Source organism: Orcinus orca, chromosome 17 (genome assembly GCF_937001465.1).
Source record: "Orcinus orca chromosome 17, mOrcOrc1.1, whole genome shotgun sequence".
NCBI classification, from domain to species: domain Eukaryota; kingdom Metazoa; phylum Chordata; class Mammalia; order Artiodactyla; family Delphinidae; genus Orcinus; species Orcinus orca.
Window position 1 is genome coordinate 68621658 of NC_064575.1, and position 22227 is coordinate 68643884.

General features: G+C 34.0%; 1 protein-coding gene across 9 annotated transcripts in view; it reads right to left on the reverse strand.

Moving 5' to 3' along the window:
• Positions 1 to 22227, reverse strand: part of TAF2 (TATA-box binding protein associated factor 2) — an 80803-nt gene that overhangs the window by 7988 nt on the left and 50588 nt on the right. For 6 of the 9 annotated variants that reach the window (XR_007472762.1, XM_049700666.1, XM_033419902.2 and 3 more), the window contains 5 exons: positions 17732 to 17841; positions 8101 to 8330; positions 6630 to 6785; positions 6036 to 6141; positions 3533 to 3655 (listed from right to left, as the gene is read on the reverse strand). Coding sequence is in view for 7 of the 9 variants with exons in the window: in XM_049700666.1 (XP_049556623.1) it covers positions 3533 to 3655; positions 6036 to 6141; positions 6630 to 6785; positions 8101 to 8330; positions 17732 to 17841 (725 nt within the window). In the remaining 2 variants the exon portion in view is untranslated. Of the gene's footprint in view, positions 1 to 3532; positions 3656 to 6035; positions 6142 to 6629; positions 6786 to 8100; positions 8331 to 17731; positions 17842 to 22227 lie in introns of those variants that run through there. The other 3 variants (XM_049700669.1, XM_049700670.1, XR_007472763.1) reach the window with 2 other exon arrangements.

Consider the following 22227-nt stretch of genomic DNA (forward strand, 5'->3'; position numbering starts at 1 on the left):
TTGTTGGCTAGTTCAGGAAAGCTACTTATCAAATATAACAATATGTCTACGGGAAAACTGTTTTTAGAATTCCAAAATAAATACATGTATAAATAAACTTTTGGAACACTACCATTGGTAAAACAAATGTTTTCTAAATTCTAATAATGACACTGTTGAATTTTAAGACTTGCTCAGTGGTCGTAGGGTACTGGACAGCATAATTACATTTAAGGGAAATTACAAAGGCACATTAAAGAATATATTCAAAATTAAGTTTTACATATCAGTCTATATAATATACTGGTATACAATTTACTTCGTGACATAAAAGGGCCCTACACTGAAGCAACCAAAGCTAAAATGTTAATGTTTTCCTATTCCCTACCACTACCCCTTTATCTCCTCTCCAGTCTTCCCATAAGATGCCATGAGAAATATAAGACTGTAAAGAGATTCCAAAAAAAGTAAAAATGTAATTTTTAAAGCAATATGAAACAAAGGCACACTGGTGGGCACAAAAAGGTGTTAAGATTTGTTTCTATTCATATGTTAGCATGCCACATCACTAGGATAAACCAAACAAACATACTCAGAATTTTTACTGGAACAAGAATTTATCTGACTGCTGGAATTTAGACAGAATTTACTTTTTTTTAAAGGCATGGAAGATAGGCAGAAGCATCACTCTCAAACTATATCAAGAGGTTTGATATGCCCTACGCTTCATAATTTTAAAAGATGTAGAAAACTTTTCGTGTCTGAAAAAGTTTTAATAAGTATAATGATAATAAAGCAAATTTATACCAAATCCCAAAGCAAAAACAGAGAATACAAAATCGGCAAGGGCCGAGAAATGTCAAAATTCACTTATTAAAGTTAAGTGCTAAAGTCTCCAGCTGACTTCTTTCTGAAATATATTTTGTGAGAATCTGTTACAATAAATGCATAAAACACACAAAGAGATACAAGCAACCAACAGTCTGGGGTCTCGATACCAAAATATTTTGAGGTGTTGCTTTTGTTCAGTCTCCTACTAATCACAGCTGATCCCTAAGCTCCTCAAATCATTAAACAGTTACTCTTTTGTTTATATGATAAAAACATGGTTTATATAAACAAAATCCATCAGTTGGAATTTTAAAGCCTGACTAATGACTTCTGGAAGAAGTATTCTTTAAAAATGATTTTGCTTATGTATCTTGTTTTTCACTCCCTGTCCCTCCAAAACTTGAAAACTGAATCTTTGTTCATCAGCATCACAAGTTTACTCTTTATTTGGATTATAGTCTTCTAAGCAAAAGAAGAACAGGGTAAGTAGAAGACAATGTACAATAGTAAAACAGGTAATAGCCACATCTGAACTGAATTATCTTTCATAAACTTAAGTCCAATTAGTATGAAATAAATTTAAAAGACAAAATATGTTAGTTTCCTAGTTATATATAGCATCAAGTCTTCATGATTGACCATGAATGACCAATTGTAAACCTGTCAGGGGGAGGCTGAGAGGGAAGTAAGTAGTTGATTTTTATATTTTATAAAAGTATGAAGCTTTAGATTTCACACTTGCTACTGAGGCTGACATTTTCATATTACAGTATTCTTAGAAAAAGCACTGCAAGAAAAGATCAAAATGTTAATATAATGAGTATCTTTAAATGGCATTAAATACGGGATGCTTTTTTTCCTCTCCTTTCTACTTTTCTGTTATTTCAAAGTTTTATACAATAGGAGTATATTACTTTTGAAATAGCAAAACGCCTAATTTAAAAGTCTTTAAGCCAAAGCAATATTAAGAAAGAAAAACGAAGCTGGAGGAATCAGGCTCTGTGACTTCAGGCCACACTTCAAAGCTATAGTCATCAAAACAGTATGGTACTGACACAAAAACAGAAACATAGACCAATGGAACAGGACAGAAAGCCCAGAAACAAACCCATGCACCTATGGTCAATTAATCTATGACAAATGAGGAAAGAATACGCAATGGAGAAAAGACAGTCTCTTCAATAAATGGTGCTGGAAAAACTGGACAGCTACATGTAAAAGAATGAAATCAGAACATTCTCTAACACCATATACAAAAACAAACTCAAAATGGATTAAAGACCTAAATGTAAGACTGGATACTATAAAACTCCTAGAAGAAAACATAGGCAGAACACTCTTTGATATAAATCGTAGCAATATCTTTTTGGATCTGTCTCCTAGAGTAATGGAAATAAAAACAAAAACAAACAAATGGGACCTAATGAAACTTAAAAGCTTTTGCACAGCAAAGGAAACCATAAACAAAATGAAAAGACAACCTACAGAATGGGAGAAAATATTTGCAAACTATGAGACTGACAAGGGATTAAGTTCCAAAATACACAAACAGCTCATACAGCTCAATGTCAAAAACGTAAACAACCCAATCAAAAAATGGGCAGAAGATCTAAATAGACACTTCCCCCAAGAAACATACAGATGGCCAACAGGCACATGAAAAGATGCTTAACATCACTAATTATTAGAGAAATGTAAATCAAAACTACAATGAGGTATCACTTCACTCCAGTCAGAATGGCCATCATCAAAAAGTCTACAAATAATAAATGCTGGAGGGTGTGGAGAAAAAGGAACCCTCCTACACTGCTGATAAGAATGTAAATTGGTGCAGCCACTAAGGAATACACTATGAACATTCCTTAGAAAACTAAAAATATCAAGTTACCATATGATCCAGCCATCCCACTCCTGGGCCTTTATCCAGAGAAAAACATAATTCAAAAAGATACATGCACTCCAATGTTCATAGTGGCACTATTTAAATACAATAGCCAAGACATGGAAGCAACCTAAATGACCAGCGACAGATGAATGGATAAAGAAGGTGTGGTGTATATATACAATGGAATACTGTATATATTCATCCATAAAAAAGAATGAAATGATGCCATTTGCAGCAACATGGATGGACCTAGAGATTATCATACTAAGTGAAGGAGGCCAGACAAAGAAAGACAAATATCATATGATATTTGTTTATATGTGGAATCTAAAAAAAAAAAAAAAATTAACTTACTTACAAAACAGAAATAGACCCACAAAGAAAACAAACTTACAGTTACCAAAGGGGAAAAGGGGGGAAGGCATAAATTAGGAGTTTGGGATTAACATATACACATTATAATACATAAAATAGATAACCGGCAAGGATCTACTGTATAGCACAGGGAACTATACTCAATATTTTGTAATAACCTATAAAGGAAAAGGATCTGAAAAAGAATATATATACACATATGTATAACTGAATCACTGTGTTGTAATATCAGAAACTAACACATTGTAAATCAACTATACTTCAATAAAAAATAATAATATATGTAGCTTACATTTGAAAAAAAAGTCTTTATGTCAGATAATACAGAGTCAATGTGTTACAAGAAAAGCAAGTCCTGAGATCTGTCGTTTTTAATGTATTCTTTAAGTTGATAAAGAAACTTTATGAAGTTAATAGATTCGTTCTTGAGCAAAACAACAGCAATGATAATAATAATTTCACCTGTTCCCTTTCGTGCAAGTTCCATATTCCACTGGGGTTTTGTGATGGGTGTGCCATCAGAACCTGATGAGTGCTGGGGGATTAAAGCAGATCGGGAGCTGGCTGGCCGGTATTTAGAGAGCCCTAAAATGCCAAAGAAGAGCGAAAACAGGGATTTATTTCTTTGTTTCCCCAAAGAAGAAAACAGTCTGAAGGTTTTTATAAATTAACCTTAAAGCCAGAATCAGTTCAACAGTAAAATTCCAATAATAAAAAGAATACTACTTTTTTAAAGTACTGAAGATCCCCCATTTGATTTACTTCTTTGTCATGGTTCCAATATACTTAAGTCTGAGAAAAATACACATTCAAGAAAGACAGTATACCTGACTGGACTGCTGAACATCTAACTTGGAGTCTACATTCTGGGGCAGAACCATGTCATGTTTTTTATTATTTATGTGGAATTTTGCATATAGTAAAGCATGCCTGCTCCCCCCAAAACTTATTAATAAATTCTATTATAATATTTACTCAACAAATAGATCAAAATAATTTAGGGATTACAGAAGATATTTAAAACAGGAACATTTTAATGGTATAACGTGAACAGCACTGTAGTATCAGGAGACCCAGGTTCTAATTCCAAATTATCCACAAATTAGATATACAGTCTAGGTAAGACATTTATTTTTTTGTGCCTCAATTTCATTTGTCACATGGAAGAGTTCAAGGATTTGGGTCTAGCACTGAGTTGGCTATTACTTGGGTGTGTCGTTTAGGGTAAATCATTTAATATCTCTCTCCTTAAATTTCCTTGTCTGTAAAATTGACAGAATAGATAAATAACTGTTAAGACCTCTTACAAGTATAAAAGCCAAAGAATTCACGACCTGTCAGTTTTCAAAGATAATTAGGTTCATATTCTACCTGATGCCAGTTTTCTACTAGCTCATCCTAGATTACTAGATAGTAAAAAGTACCTTAGGTCTCACAAATAAAATTAAACAAAAAGCCAAACAAACAAAAAGCAGACCAAGGTAGGTAAGGGAGACTTGCACAAATACAGCATGTTAAAAAAAAAAAACAAACCTCATTCAAATGTAAAGATCATAAATTATAACCACAAGCAGCATGAAGTATAAATAGGATTTTCCAGTAAAAAGAAACAGGAACAGGACCTCCCCCGCAAAAAAGAAAAATAGTCATATTCATAATAAAAGAAATGCATTATAAACTTAATGATCATTTTATAGTTAATAAATATCTTTTAAGTTATTACACTGACAATAAAATAGTACCATGAGATACAAAAATGATACATATTAATGAATTACACCTATGGATCAAGATGGATGAATTTGGGCAGCAAAAGGTTGAGTGAAGAAGACCAAGTCATACTGAGCATCATACCATTTTCATATAATTCAAAAACTAAGGGCAAGTAAACATATAGATCATATATATATGTGGTATACTGTAAAGAAAAGCAACAGAATGATTAAAAAAAAGAAAAAAAATTCAAGACAGTATTTATTTACTTGTAATGCAAAGACAGGTGAACAGAATCAGGGAAGAAGCATAAAGGGAACGGCCACGGCATGGAGTATAATATACATGTTAAGGTGGGTGGCAGGTTCACCAATATTTGTTTTATTACTGTATTTCACAACTTACATGCAAGTTACATCAAAGCTTTATTCCTGAAAATTTAAAAATGCTGATGACATGAACTAGGTATAATCTCTTCAAAGGGCATTATGGCAATAATATCAAGAGCTATGAAAATCTTCTAAAGATAAGTATCTTACAATAAAGCTAAAAAATCACCAAAAATATATTTTGGGGAATTTATCCTAAGAGCATAATTTGACAAAAACAAAACCTTTTGTATGAAGATATTCAGAGAGAATTATTTGCAAAAAATTAAAATTGGAAACAAATGCCTGCCCACAGGGAAATAATAAGGTAAATTCAAGTGTATCAACTCAATACCGCCTCAGGTAACATTTTCAAAAGAAATGATTATGATGTTTGAGAGATGCATGCAAAAATCTATGATATGATATAATATTATGTGGAACAGGCAGTCAAGAAGAGAAAGTAGTTGTGTTACAGGCTGCATTTACTGTAGTCAAGAAGTTTTGTTTATAATTATGGTTACATTATTTATAAAAAAACAAATTTAGTATTTTATTTTGAGGTTAAGCCTACTACAAAAAACAAAACAAAAAAAAGAAATGAAAGCTATTGGAAGGAATCTGATGCATGGATTTTTGAAAAAACAAATCTAGAAGTAAGCCGAATATTTAAAAAGGACCATAATAAAGTAAAAATCAAATGAAAAACTTTGAAAAACTCTATTCCTTTGCTGACATGTGTTATAATCTGATACAATCTAGTATTTTATACTGGCTACTTCTAAACTTTATAGTTGTTCTCTTCAAAATAAAGCAACACACCTTAAAATAGTGATATCGCGTGAACTTTCTCCATCAACCCGAGTGAATGCAATATATCTTACCTGGAGTTGACGGCCTTTCAAGCATGTTTAAATGATGGGAAATGAACGCCTGGCTATCATGAACAGTATCCATATCAATCTCCTCCTCATCTTGAGAGCTTGAAAACTAAAACACACACATACAAAACAAAGGAGCAAAAGAGCCATTATATCACTTTATGTTTGGATTTTTGCTCTTGAGAAAGGTAGCAGAAAGGCCACAGGATATACCCCCAAAAAATCTTAAAAGGAAAAGTAGTTTTTTTCTCAAAAAGTATTAAGAGAAAGAAAAGATTATTTGGTTCAGCCTCCAAAAGAAGCTGATTGGAAATTACAAGAAATATAATAGCAACTAAAATCTGTTCCTATGTTGTGGGAAGAAATAGTGAGCTGTGGTAGATTGTGCACACACAGTTCCTCCTCCAAACAGAGAAGTATGTGATAATAGAAGTTTAACAATCAGTTGGAATGTCTTAGATGGACATTTGAGTTCTTTTATGGTTCAGTCTGTCCCAACTGTTCCTGCTAAGGAAAAACCATTGCAAGTATTCAAAAAGATTTACAAGAAGGTGAATATCCTACACTGTTAATACAGGTTTAACCTGTATTTCTTACTCTGATTTTGAGTTTGACTTTACTGCTATCCTCATTCTTCTCCAGTATTTGACCAGGTTCTAGTGGGGACCCCAGTGGTGTATCAGCCTTCCTCTTCACTCCCTGCTGATGAGCTGATATATTACATGATGCTTCCTTGGCAAGGTGATCATCTTCCTGTGGCAATATTCAAGATCAAAATTAGATTTCTGAAGACAAGTAGCTCATGTTATAGCTGAAAACTAATACCTATAGCAACCATGCAGATTAGAGCATGCCCAGTGCCTAAAAGTAATCAGCAATGGGCTTAAAATAAATCTCACCTTTTCCTATCTGCTGGTCTTTTTGGGGGGGAGAAGGGAGACAGTAAAGTGAACTTTTAAAGCTTTCCCCAAAGCATATATCTTTTGGTGTCATTTTCTTCTTTTATCCTAAAGACTCCAAGTATGAAAGTGGATAACTTAATATACATGGGCAAGAATTATAAACATATTCATTTCCACTGGTTTCTAAATATTCAGATATAAAAGAGCTCTTTAATGAGACTCTTTTTTTTTTCTATTAAAAGATGCGTCTTACTTCTTCATAACCCAAACTCTAGGATATATTTTAAATTTATAACAAATAAGTATGCTTATATTTCAGAAAATCTAGGTGGATAAGTACTTTTAAATGACTATTACTAACTAGCATAAAGAGAAATTTGAGTTTTAAAGTGTCAAAACACCAGCAGGGAATTGCCAGGCAAGTAATCTGGTCTAAATATTGGTGAAAAATGAAGCTTCAAGTACTGGGGACATTTTGTCATCAATAAGAAAATCATTTCTGGAAAACTTTCTTTAAATTACAGTAAAATAATTGATATGACCCTAAAGGTCTTTCTACAAAAAGCTTGGTAATTTCATAATGCATAGTTGGAAATAAAAGCTTTTCTAAAAGCACACATACACATATATGTAAATTAAAAAATATAATGCATACTCTCCTCCCAAAATCAGCAGATTACGCTTTTACCTGACCATTCATTGTTATTTATTTGATTCAATAAGCATTTTCCAGGCACCCTTCATATGTTTAGAATTGTGCTATTATGCAAAGTAGCAAAAAAAAAAAGTCAAGGCCCTGTGTTCAAACAGCTTGCCATTACAATATATGGACAAGATAGGTTAATATGTAATAGGTTAAATATTCATTTCAGTATTCTACTACTCAAAGTAGAAATTCTATGCTCAAGTACAAAAAAATCATTGTCATCACAAAAAAAGGAGTAAATGGACTAGCAGCACATCATTTGTTATGTGCAGCTCTGTATCAATAGCTGTCAGTAGCACTTTATAAATTGTGAGTGCTAAACTAATGTCAGCTAGCAGTTTTCTAAATGGCACAAGAAGCTGTTAGTGGCTTTAAAATTCACCAGTTCAAAAGAAACAATTCTCTTCTTCAGAGCTCTACATAATAAAACTACACCTTCTATAACACATGTGATTCTTACAGGGTTCTGAAATCCAACTAGCTGTGTGTGACTACTTGGATTAACCGCAGCTTCTTGGTTGCCTGCTATGGCCTCTGGAATTATGGTTGGATTCAAGACAGCTTTTTTCTCTTTCAGATTAAGGACCAAGCCAAGTTCTGGCAAGGGTAAGCAGGAAGGTCTACTGAGGCCAAACAGTGTGAAGTACAAGTCCACAGCACCACACCGTAACCGCCAGTCATGTGAAGTACCTAGGAAGTAAATAACAGTAATAATAAAAAGTCAACATACACGTTTATCCATACATTTTTCAAATGCTCCAGAACCTGTACAGAGGGAAGGGATGAGAGAGTTATGATACCTAAAGGAGCCACCTATTGACCTAGGCCCCAATGGCAAACCCTCCACTCTAAAGACACTTCTTATAACACGGGAACCTACAACTGCTACAGAAACAATAAATGTTCAAATGCAATCATCAATCTTACAACTGGAAATATTTTATTCTTTCATTCTTCCTACAAAATAAAAATCAGACACCTAGCATAAATCTAATATTCCCAAAACAGTGTTTTTTCTTGCTCTAAATCCTTTTATTTATTTTTTTTTGCTATACACGGGCCTCTCACTGTTGTGGCCTCTCTCGTTGCGGAGCACAGGCTCCGGACGCGCAGGCTCAGCGGCCGTGGCTCACGGGTCCAACCGCTCCACGGCATGTGGGATCTTCCCGGACCGGGGCACGAACCTGTGTCCCCTACATCGGCAGGCGGACTCTCAACCACTGTGCCGCCAGGGAAGCCCTAAATCCTCCTTTTAGTTCCTCCTCCTTGGTAACTGCTCCACATTCATTCATTCTGTTTATCTTGTCTGATTTTCTTCTTGAATAGCTTGTTAGGAAGACAGCACACCAAGAGCCTTCATGAACCCTACCACTGGAAACAAATTCTCCTAACCCTCAAATTTATTACTTTCAGGTTTTAAATACAGTAAGAAACCCTACAACTATTTGAAATAACACAATTCTAAACTTTGACTTATTTTAGAGAAGTAAACTATTTTGCTAAACACCTTCATATTTGTGTTGTTCTAGTAGGTATTTATTTTAAAAAACCAAAAAACAAAAATAAGCAAACCCTGGAGATGGCAACAGGTCATAAAACATGTATTAACCAGAAGAAAACTGCATCTGTAGAAATTCAGTTTAAAGTAGAGACACTTTCCAAGTTCTCTGATGAGTCTCAGTGTCTTCATCTCCAAAATAAGGGTTTTGGTCTCAGATTATACCTTACCCTATAGCAATAAAAGACCAGAGCACAGTGACATCAGAACTCTTCCTCACTTGCCTTCTTTTCCCCAGTGGAACACGCCAGGTAGATACTGCCACCAAACAGAACTGTCAAGGTGAAATTTTCATCTAGGTTTAGATAATTTCTATGGTTTCTAGGCAGAATCTAAAATGACCTAGAGAATTTAAAACATGTGAGAATAAGAAATATTCTTCTGGATAAGAAAAATAAACCATATAAATACTTAATTTCGGCCAAGAAATGTGGTTTCAAACAGGTACCATAATGTTTTAAAAAGGAGAAACAAAAAGGAAAGAAGTTGCTACAGCAAACTTTAGACAGCATAAATATTAAGCTTTGTGGTTTTCAACAACAAATATTAGAATAAGTAAATACATTGTAAGCAAGTACGATTTTGATAAGATTTACTCTGACAGATAGGTAACTATTATATTAACTATGTGCAAAGAACATCCACATGGATTTATAATTTTAATTTACAGAGTTCTTACTATATACTACACACTTGCTTGGCAATATGCATGCCATTAAACAGCTATCAATCCTATTTGAGACATCTTCAGTTTTGCTACTGTGTGATAAGGTAACAGATACATAACACTGCTGAAAGCAAGAGAAAGAGGCAGGAGCTTGAGAAGTATGAGTTTTTATATCATAAAAACTACAGAGAAACCAGAAATCGGAAGAACAGTACAGAGTGAAAGTAAGGATTTTATAACTGGAAATCCATTTCCTTCTCTGGAATATCCATATTTGGATACTTTAATGGACTGACATTGCCTAGTTTTTTGTAGGCACTCATTATTCTTCTCAAAGAATTTTACATATGTAAATGTTCCACAAAGGATAGGTATCAGATTCCTGGGCCTTTTATTACAAAGGCTGGAGGGGCTCAACCCTCTCAGGAAAGGGAGGGAATCCGGCCAGAGCAGCTAGCCCTGTATCTATCTATTTATTCATGGCTATAGCAAGAAAAGAAGTGAATCTCAGGCACGTTATCAGTAAAGAAGCTAGAATGGCTTAGGGTGCATTTACACTGGAATAAAACTTAACCTTGAAGAGCAGTATTGCCCAATTATGTCCACTGCAAATAATGATCCTGGAATCTTTATACAATGTAGATGACATTGAAACAAGTCAGGCAACTGAGTATGAATTACTAAAAGTTTCTTAAAAAATTAATTTTAAAAAGCAAGTAGATAATGTATATTTTGATGAGCTAGGGTGTTGTTTTGTTTTTTGAAAGTCAGCTAAGGATGGTTAGGCAGCACAGTGAATGAAAGCTGCTAAAAGCACTGAACCTCTAGAATATGGTTTTTGTTACTTTTTATTTCTATGTGGGCTTTTTGGTTTTGGATTTGTAAAGGTTTTGGTAGACCTTCAATTTGTAGGGAGGAATGAGCATTATTCTTCTGTTCCTGGGGGAAGTCCTTGATTAAATGTTTTTTTCCCACAAAAAACTGACTTATAAATATTACAATTTAAGGCTGATAAGAGGGAGCTAAAAAAATAAGCAGTGCTTCTGTTAAAATTATAAGACAGAAAAAAAATGAGAACATCATGTTTCAAAATCATGGCATAACATCTTAAAATGGTTGTCACTTTATAGTGGAATACAGTCGGAAAAAACACTTCTGCTTACTTACTAGTCAGCTCTGTGATTCTGGGCAATTCAGCTGCCCAGGCCATAAAATGAGAACAATTAACTTAATCTTTAAGGTCCTCTCAGGTCTAAAATTCCATGATTCCAAATCAACCAATTCTATGAGAAATAAGCCCTGGAAGAGCTCCTGATTTCTACCCTCAGTGATAGCATTCTGAAGACCCTTCTTTAATCTTCTAGCTACCCCTCCCAACACAATCACTTATATGGCAAGGAATGCCCATATATATGGAAAAACAAGTCATTTTTTCCTCTCAGGTAAAAATGCTGTCCATTCTGGTCTCATTAGCAGTTATACTTTGGGACAAGCCCTGCTTACCTGAATCAGAAGAACAATGCTCAGTGTTGATGTTCTCTATTCAAATCAGAAAGTATCTAAAGACAAATCCTCCAAATAACAAATCTGATCTTAAAAAAGATCATCACTTCATTTTCTGAAGTAATTGACGTTAAAGCTGATCAAGCCAAAAAGCTGCTAAGAGGAAAGCTCACTTTAAAAGCCACCATTTTCAGGACATTTTTCTTTTTCTGGCTGCGCCCTGTGGCTTGTGGGATCCTAGTTCCCCAACCAGGGATCAAACCCGTGCCCCCTGCAGTGGAAGTGCAGAGTCCTAAGCATTGGACTGCCCGGGAATTCCCCAGGACATTTTTCAATAAACCCAGCACTCCTTATTGATGACAGAAGCTTAAAAATTTGTACAGCTAGGCCACACAAGTATGACTGCCATATGGTAGTTCTGTCCTGATCTTTCTGTCTATCTTACACTAAAGTAAAAAAACACAGCAAATTTCATATATATTCATGTGTGCATTTACATATATAATTTCTGACAAAAAAATGAATTACGTCTAATAAAAATGTTTTAATTTTCTTCCACCATTCCTATTTCTAAGAGGAAGGGTTTGGGGGAGAGAGAAACAGAGGGGCGGAACTTTGAAATCTGATGTTAATATCAAAATTGTTTATTTTCTTATTCCGAAACCTGGCAAATCCTACCGAACTGAATTTTAAGTAGTCCATCATTCTACCCTCTAGAGCACAGCCGTAAACTTTCAAACATAAAAGTTATGATGTAAATAAACAGCCTTCAATGTTCTGAATAATTACATAAATGTTTTTATGTCATTCTTACAGTGAAGTGCCAAACAATGAAGAGCAGCTTGTGAGTAAGGGCTAAAATTTCCTTCATGATGATATAGTATCTCTTCAATGAATGCTTATTATCTTAAGGGGGGAAAAAAGCATTGTTAAGCAGGCAAGACCAGAGAAAGTAGTTACATTTTAAAATATAGTATTTTAGACATTGTGGGCCTTTTGGTCTCTGTTCAATTACTCAGCTGTGATGCTGTAGTGTAAAAGTTGCCATAGACAATACGTAAGCAAATGAGCAGGACTGTGTTCCAATAAAATTTTATTGGTGGATGCTGACATTTTAATTTCATAAAACTTTCAGGTGTCATGAGACACTATTAACATTTTTTCCAATCATTTAAAAATGTAAAAGCCATTCTTAACTTATGGGCTGTACAAAAACAGACGGTGGGTCAGATCTGGCCCTAGAGCCACTGTTAGCTGACCTCTGCTCTAGATGACATATATACTTTGAAATCTGTAGAAATGAATTCGTACAAGTACATAAAAATTTACAACTGAAATTTACTGATGAACATGCTAATGAATAACATATTGATGGGACATCATCATGCAGCATTAATTTACTGCACACAGTTCCAAACACTTATCTGGCTGTCAGTTTACACGTAACTCTGTCAATATCAGCGCCAGTGGAGAATTTATTCTCAAACTGAAAATTTATTAAACATGATTTAAGGTCTACAGTATTACAAAAAATGTAGTCTAGTCCAGTGGCCATTTCTATAGAATAAGACACAGTTACAAATAAATACTGGAATTGCTGTAATAAATTTATTTGCCATGGAAAAATGATGTGTAATTATTTTAAACAAATTACTATATTATAATTAGTTAACATTTTTTATTACTGTGATTACAATTTTGTATTTTATGTTCAGTAATTTGATTTGTGAATTTTATAAAGAATGACTTTACACCTGTTGCAGTTGTTATAACTGGGAAATAAACACTATACTGACTTAAAAAAAAAAGCACCAATAAAAATTTCTGATTCTTAGGTTTTTATTTTTTAAATGAATTTTTTAAATTACTGTCATGTTGAGCTATAATCCAGTACTTTACCTAAAAGCTACAAAAAGTAGGATCTCATATATTTTGAATTTTGAAACATTTTTCTTTGGGAAAGGAAAACGATTTCTTTCAGTGTGCAAAAAAATACATACAGCTAACAGAAGTCAGACAGGTCATAATTCCACCTGCTCCTCGCTGCCTACAGGATAAAACACAAATTCCTGAGGCCCTTTGCTTTTGGATCCTAATCTATCTTTCCAGATTAACACTCACTATTTTCCAAATATCCTTTCAGAACTCAAAGGTTTTACATATACTTAATTCTCTTACCTAAAATGTCTTTCTCCTGATAAACTCTTTTCCATTCCTCAAGAGCTGGCTCAAATACCACCACTCCATGAATAGTCCAGCATTCCAGGCAGGGCTCACGGTTCTGTTCTTCAGGTTACCAGGGTATTTTGCTCTTCTCTTTATTTTAGCAACTACCTGTTTGTATTATGGTCTATCTGTTCCTATGTCTCTCTTTCCATTATACTAAGTTAATGGAAAAGGCATCTTTGTATGCAAAAACATAGCACAGGGGCTTCCCTGGTGGCACAGTGGTTGGGAGTCCGCCTGCCGATGCGGGGGATGCGGGTTCGTGCCCCGGTCTGGGAAGATCCCACATGCCGCGGAGCGGCTGGGCCCATGAGCCATGGCCGCTGAGCCTGCGCGTCCGGAACCTGTGCTCCACAACGGGAGAGGCCACAGCAGTGAGAGGCCCGCGTACCGCACAAAAAAACAAAAAACAAAAAACATAGCACAATGGCAAACAGGAGGTGCTCAAGAAATAACTGATGAATAAATTAATACTTGAAACCCTTAAAAAGAATTGCCCCTGGACAATGTAATATTTTTAACTAAAAATAAAACTATTTAAGATTCTTAAGCAACGAGGGATGAAGACTATATAATGTGAAAGATGTTTCTCTTTAAAAATGTGTTACTTTCTGTGGAGGATTATTACTTTAAAAGCTGTATGGGAACTATAAGGACATTTTTGGGGACAACTGAGGAAACCTGAATATGGGATATATATGATAATGGTATTGTGTAGATGCAGGAGAATGTCCTTATTCTTAGGAATATATGCTTAGTATTTTGGGAAAAGTATCATGAGGCAACTTATTTTCAAATGATTCAGAAAAAGAGGGTTTGTAACATATACACAGAGAGTGAAAAGAGAGAAAGTAAATATGGTAAAATGTTAACAACTAGTTAACAGAGCTGAAAATATTCAATATATGGTTATTCTTTATACCATTTTTTAAATTTTTCTAAGCTTTGAAAATTTTAGAAACAAAATGGTGGGGAGAAAATGTTATATGGGAAAATTAAACCAGTGAATGAGTTAAGATATCTAATATGAGTATGCACGTGTACATACATCTATAGTTGTTTGTGTGTGTGTGTGTGTGTGTGTGTGTGTGTGTGTATTTTCACAGCAAAAACTGTTAGGAAGATACTTGAGTAGCGCCCAAAACTCAAGGATAAGTGGAGCTACCACACAGCAGGCAGAGTGCAGATACCAGGCAGTCCTGGCATCTTGAGAGTAGAAGTCTGAGAACACTCCTTCTGGCACAGAGCCATTAAAATCCCCCCGGTACATTTCTAAAAAGAGTATTACTAATAGTCATTGAATGATATATCAATTTTTTAAAAAGCACAAATGTGATTTCTTAGTTCATCTTACTTTCAAACTAATTTCAATTTTCTAAATCCTGTTTCTATGTATCCTACTGCAATTAATCTCTTATTGAAAAGTTTCTGAAACCAGCTAAGCAAAGAAACTTTGATTCCTCAGGAGTACCTGATGACCATCTCATAAGATGATCCTTCCTTAACCGCCATGATACGTCTCCATATATTTCAAATGAGTTCAAAAATTTTATAACTAAGCAAAGTCAACACCTTTCAAATCCACCTTGGAACAGGACAAAAATAAATGAATTAAATATAATTAAATCCCTATCGCCCACAATTTATTTGTTCTCCATATGTAAATCAAGATAATGCTTATCTCAAGTGACGTGATAACCCAGGAACCCCAATAAAGAGTAAGGGGCAGGCAGAGTTCCAAAGGATTTAGGGACTTAGATGATGCTCTAGCTCCTTTTGTTACAAGTGAGTTCTCATTAACATTTCTTAAAACAGTAACTGTTAAGAAGGTAATATAGCAATGTGAAAAATTCTCATGATAAAATGCAATTTAAAAACTTCACTACAACTATGTCCATACACATATACACAAAGAGCAATTTTTTTCCCTAAAGACCAAATACACTCAAATCTGAACAGTGGAGATATAATGAAATTATATGGTATTTTCCTTTTATGTTATTTTGTGCAGACAAACTCTGCAACATGATACTACTTATTATTGGAAAAAAAAACTTTAAAGGAATTTCTTAGATCAGATTCATTTATGTATCCCAGAGGCCCAGGCTTGGAAGGGAAATGGGCAACCTTCTAATCAATCTTCCCTAATGCCCAATGTTCTCCAAAAACATTAAAAAGAAAAACAAAACCAAAAAACCCTCCCAATTATTTGTGCCACTCCCACTGTTCATATTGCTCCCAGTTATTTATCTGAAGAACCAAGCAAAAAACTGCTTATGACCATGGCCTCACTGATCTGTTCTGTTTAGATTATTGGCACAGAGAATTCCAAACTGAAGCAGTAACTGTACTTTATACTGAACACTATCAAAAATAAATACTAAACATCAATCAGACCTTGAGTTTGTATAACCACAATCTTCCAATGGGCTTCAAATGTTTTACAGAGATTGTCTCATTAATCTTAAACACACATTTATTTTGTCCATGAAATCTTCCCTAGAAGGTGATATGAGAATTCTTTGTACTTCATTATGCCTTCCTCAAAGTTGTAATCCATCACAACCATGGAATCATGCATTCTTACTAAGAATATATTCAACACAGTACAGTTTGTGCCACATATTAACTGCTGAATGATCCTTTACAAGTTTGTGAACTTGTGTGCTCATCCCCTGGATCTAAATGACAGTAATCACCAACATTCTTTAAGGTAACCACCAGTAGCAAAATATAAAACATGTAAACAGTAGCACTTATTCTTCTAGGTATTAGGGAAAATATGAGAATAATAATTTGGCAATATCGACATAAACTGGATTATGTGTTGTTTTCTGAATATTTTGAGGACAAGGGCCATTCTATTTTCAATTTTATTAAATTTCAATGAAATATCTACTATGGTGCCTTTACTTGGGGTTATTGGACTATGACTATTGAAACTGAGGGACGGAAGTTATACAACCACAATATCTCAGTGATAGTAAATTAAATAATTTTTGAAAAAGAATCAGAACTTGGTATTTAGTTGTGATTCAGTGAAGCAGTCACTAATAAGATAGGCAGGGCAAGTTATTTTCCAATATTCTAGAAAGAAGGTAAAGTGACATATTTATTAGAATGAATACCCACTGCTCCCTCACCGTCTATCTGTAACAACTTGTCTTTAAGCAAAACACTTTTCAGCCTAGCTTTTGATTGAATTTTAAATCAAAACCAGTGAATTTTAAATCAAAACCAGTATTACAATTTCAACATATCAGAGACATAAGGCAAATTTTTTTTACATATATACTACAGTTAGAAGTCAATAGGAAAAGACCAATAATTCAATTAAATAAAAATGGCAAAGAAAATGAATGACTTACATGAAAGGAACTACAAATAGCTGACATATATGAGAAGTATAATGATATCATTACTATGTTAGTATAACAACATTTTTGAGCACATAATATGAACTAGTTACTGTGCTTTACAAATATGAACTCATTTAATTTTCAGTTTGCAGAAGTAGGTACCATCATCACCTGCATTTTAAAAATGAAAAACGATAGGCTTAGACAAGTCACATTGAGAGTAAGTCATCCAGCTGAGACTTAACCCTCAGCAAACTAGCTCCAGAGCTCATGCTTGGGAGCACTAACTGCCTCTCGACTTCACTTAAATAATGGAAATTAAAACTGTGATGAGATACCATGATCTCCAAGGTGCAGAACAGTAACAATATGCACTGCTCTGAAAAGGATACACAAGAAATTGGTTACCTCTGGGAAAGGCCACTAGGAGGCTAGGGCAAAGAGGTGAGAAGCCATTTTTTCAACCCTCTGTAACCTTCTGAAATAAAAATAATAATATTTGCAAATTCATGTCTACAGCTCTTTAAACATTTGGGACACTTTCCCATAAATTAATATTTTTGTTTCCTCAACCACCCTGTGGGGCAAAGTGAGTGTCTATGTCCTTAGCAAATATAATCACAGCCACTACTGTGAAGGTAAGTATTCTCCTTAAAAAAAAAAAAAAAAAAAAAAAAAAAGGACAAAAATTAACCACAGTTCTTTAGTATGGATAACCTGTTATAAAATGAAAATACCCCAATAATAAAAAAAATTTTTAAAGCCATTGCTGTCTTACCAGAATTCATAAGTTTCCAAAGTTGATCTACCAAAGCTTCATTGCATAAGGGAGACTCCATGTTCTTAGTAAATGGTGGGTTCTTAGTTAACATGTTTAGAATCTTATGTCTGAAAGATAAAGAAAAATTAAATTTTTGCTAACCATTAAATGAAAACTTTTGAAAATTATCTGCAGTTCCTCCTTCCTATTTTATCGTCTCTCTTCTGAGATCTAGCTTTGTGTTTTAGTTCCATTTCAAAAGACATTATGTTGCATTCTAAACATTTACTATTGTTTTTTTACTAAAAAATTCTGGTGGATTTGTTCTCTCTAAAAGTGCCTTAGGGTACAATGACGTCTTCTAAAACCTGACTCTACATATTCCTAACCAACATTTCCTATCCCACTTCTAAAATGAACATTTTACTCTTCTTAGAAAAGTTTACAAAAAAGACTGGTTAGTAAATATAAAAATCTTAAAATGAGGCAAAAAAAAAATCACATGTAGGCCAAGAAGTCTACATTTGAGACAATATAAACTTTATTATTATAGTAACTTTGCAAAGCATAAAAATGTGCAGCACTATTTTACATATGGAGATTGCAAAAAAGTTTCCTCAAAATAAGCAGAAGCTTAAGAGAGTCAATTAAGAAAAGTATCCTCACAGAGGATAGGAGTTAAACTCCACTATTGGAAGTTTTTATCTTACATGAAAGGCTACCCAAACACATTATGGAGTCTTCTGAAAAATAGGACAATGTGACCAATACAAAATTTGAAAAACAAATGCTCAATGCTACGAGCAGGAGACACCATAAAAAAAGAATAGAGAAAGAAAAGGAGAAGCAAGGAAGCCACGGCAGTAGTCTAGCATTCAGGATAAAAGCCAGGTCTAGGACTAGGTCTGAGAAATTCAAGATCTCAGAATAATGGAAGGCTTGGGTATAACTAAGGAAGAAAGAAACTTAGGTCATTATATTTGTTGAGGTTAGCAAGACCTTAAAGAAGTTGAACCTGGGAAATTTTTACGTTTAGTGGCAAGAGATCATATTGGATTTGTACTTGAAAAAAAGATGGGAGGAAAGTAGAACTGCAAGGCTGTAGTTTAAGTCACTTAACCCCTTTTGGCTTCAATATCTTGTCTGTAAAACTGAAAGATGTGACTTTCACTGTTAACATACTTTTGTGATTTGACATTTTAAGACTGAAGACTATTGAAAGGCTACGAGAACCAAACGTGAAATGTGGTTATAGATGCAATTTATACATAGGTAATACGAAAGGGGATACATACCTTATGGATATTTCATATCCATATTTTCATATCTTTATGAGTAAAGATATTTTCATATCTTTAGGAGCAATTTCTGTTTGTAAGAATAGATCGGTATTACAGGTAAATAACACCGTTTAAAACGTGGATGGATTTTTCTTTAGAAGATGTTAATGTTAATACTTTTAATTTGCATGAAGAAGAAAAGTTAAGTTTCTATCCGGCTGCTTCCCCAATTACCCCAAATACCGTAGGGCCCAACAAATAAAACTTCATCGTATTTACTCAGATCATTACAAACTCTTTACAGCCATGCCAATGAATTGTAAATGGTACTCTGGGGATAGCTCTGAAATTATAATTAAAAGAGCAATAATGATTATTATGTGTACTACTTTTAGTAAATTAAGCATTTTTTCAAAAGTTATTTTTCTTTAAAGTTTAGATGATAGAAGAAAGGCTTTCACAAGGAAGTATTTATAACTGACTAAACACTCAACGCAATACTCAGAGGAGATAAAGTTTAAGGGCAGAAAATGAGAATCTTATGCTTAATTTTTAAGAGATTAAACAAAATTCACAATAAGCATACACTTCAGATATACGAAACAGACCTGAAGCAAATCCTGAGAAAATCATGGGTTTATGCCATGTTCATGGTAGCAAAAACAACACATTATTTCCCTAAACAACTGACAAATTTCTTGATGGACTAGTCCAATCCCATTGCCAATCACTATCTATAAGAAATGCAGTCAAATCGAAACCAGAAAAATGTTCAAAATCTCTCTGGAGAAAAGGCATTCAGTGTAAGTGTGTCCCTTGAGGAAATGATATATTGTGATCATATATGCATGCTTGATTCCAACATGAGAAGATAATTCCATGTCATCTTTAAAATAATCCTACCCAAATCTAAAGTAAATATATTTAATAAGTTCTTCTTATTAATGTAAAAAGTAATATACATGCATAGAAATGACTGGAAAGGAATAATCCAAAATGTTAAGAATTATTGCTCTGGTTGAAATAATTATACGCTATTTTTAAGTTGTCTTCTTAATGTGAGTTTATATTTTTGCAAATCTGAATGAGCATTTTAAGTTATTCCCATTGAAAGGAAACTGTAATTTTCAAAAATGTAAATTTGTTTTAAAAACAATGCACCAAAGCACACTTACTTAAATTCTTAAGATATCCTAATAAAGAACTGATTTACAATCTGAAAATCTTTCATTTATTTATTTATTTTTGGCTGCATTGGGTCTTTGTTGCTGCGCACAGGTTTTCTCTATTTGTGGTGAGCAGGGTCTACTCTTCGTTGCGGTGCAAGGGATTCTCATTGTGGTGGCTCCTCTTGTTGTGGAGCATGGGCTCTAGAGCTCAGGCTCAGTAGTTGTGGCGCACGGGCTTAGTTGCTCCGCGGCATGTGGGATCTTCCCGGACCAGGGCTCGAACCCGTGTCTCTCGCATTGGCAGATGGATTCTTAACCACTGGCTACCAGGGAAGTCCTGAAAATCTTCTATTGAGAGAAGACTATACAAGGAAAGCCAACAACCCTATTATTACATTTAAAACATCAAACCCAAATAAAAGACCAAGAACTTTCCCAAACATTTAAAAATAATTAAACAGCTTAAGGTTTTTTTCTACATACAGTTGTCACTACAGAGATAAAATCACTTTTCTTTAACATATGAATTAAGTTAAACATATATATGATTAGAGGGGGAAAAATTATATTCAACCACTTGTTTAACATGTATTTAATTACCTATATGCAAAGCATCATGCTATGTGCCAGACATACAATGGCAAAAGGAGACAAGGTCCCTGTCTTTTTAAAACTTATACTCTCGTGGGGGAGACAGCAGTAACAAAAAAAATCAAACTATAATAATACACATACATAGGAACTATGTATGTACTTGAGTAAAGGAACAACTGTAGGATTTTATGGGCAATTATGACTTGAGGGACATGACCTAGTGCAGGTAGTCAAGAAAGTATCCTTGTAGAAATGGTGTTCAAATTTAGCTTTAAAGCATACAGGAGTAATTACAAGTAACTAATTTCTTTCCTCTAAATTTTAAGGTTTCAGCCCCCAAATTCTTCAGAGCTTTATCTAACTCTCAAAAAATCAGCAATTGCGATATACATAATAATACAGAAATTTTTTAAATCAACAGCTAAAAAAAATTTCTTATTAATGACCATCTTACTATTAGGAGTTTAAAAATCAACCAAAAGCCATAAAAATAAAACGCTCTTTTGGGGGCAGGAGAGACGAATGTCACTGATTTTAAGACAGAAACAGAAACGTTTACCTACCTTTAAGATTAAGAATTCTATCCAATTAACACAGCAGAATATAGCAGTTCTATATGATGGCTACTCAACGAGTTTAAGAAAAAGTAATAGAACAGACTGGTGGTTGCCAGAAGCAGGAGCTGGGTGGTGGTGAGATGGGTGAATGGGGTCAAAGGGTACAAACTTCCAAGTTGTAAGATAAATAAGTCATGGGGAGGTAATATATAGCATGGTGACTATGGTTAGTAATACTGTGTTGCATATTTGAAAGTTGCTAAGAGAATAGATCTTAGAAGTTCTTATCAAAAGAAAATAATCTGTAACTATGTATGGTAATGGATGTTAACCAGACTTATAGTGGTGATCATTTTCTAAAACATAGAAATATGGAATCAATATGCTACACACCTGAAACTAATATGTCAATTACACCTCAATATAAATAGATAGGAAGGGAGGAAGGAAAAGAAAAGGTAATGATGGGGACAAAGAGAAAAGGACAGAGTTCCTATTCAAAGCATAAAAAATAGAGAAAAAAAAACCCCCACAAAAATAGAGACAGATATCCCAAGACACCAAATAATACACACATACAATAACTGTTGATGTGGTAATAACACTCCTATCCTGTGATCATTCACTGCCATTAAAGACTTTCTTCAAGATGTGTTGAACTTTTTTTAACTATAACTATGGGCTAGATGACATTAAGTAAAGCCTAAGAGGTTCCTTATTCGTGATATAAATGAATCACATCACTTATGAAGTAAACACATCAAATATAATCATGAAATATATCTTTATACAGATTTTCAGTTTAGAATGTAAATAACAGTGCTCTTAAAATTTGAATGACATTAACAGCTCCACATTTCAAAAGCAATCATTTAGACTGTACAGTATATAATTTAGAAACATAACTACAAGTA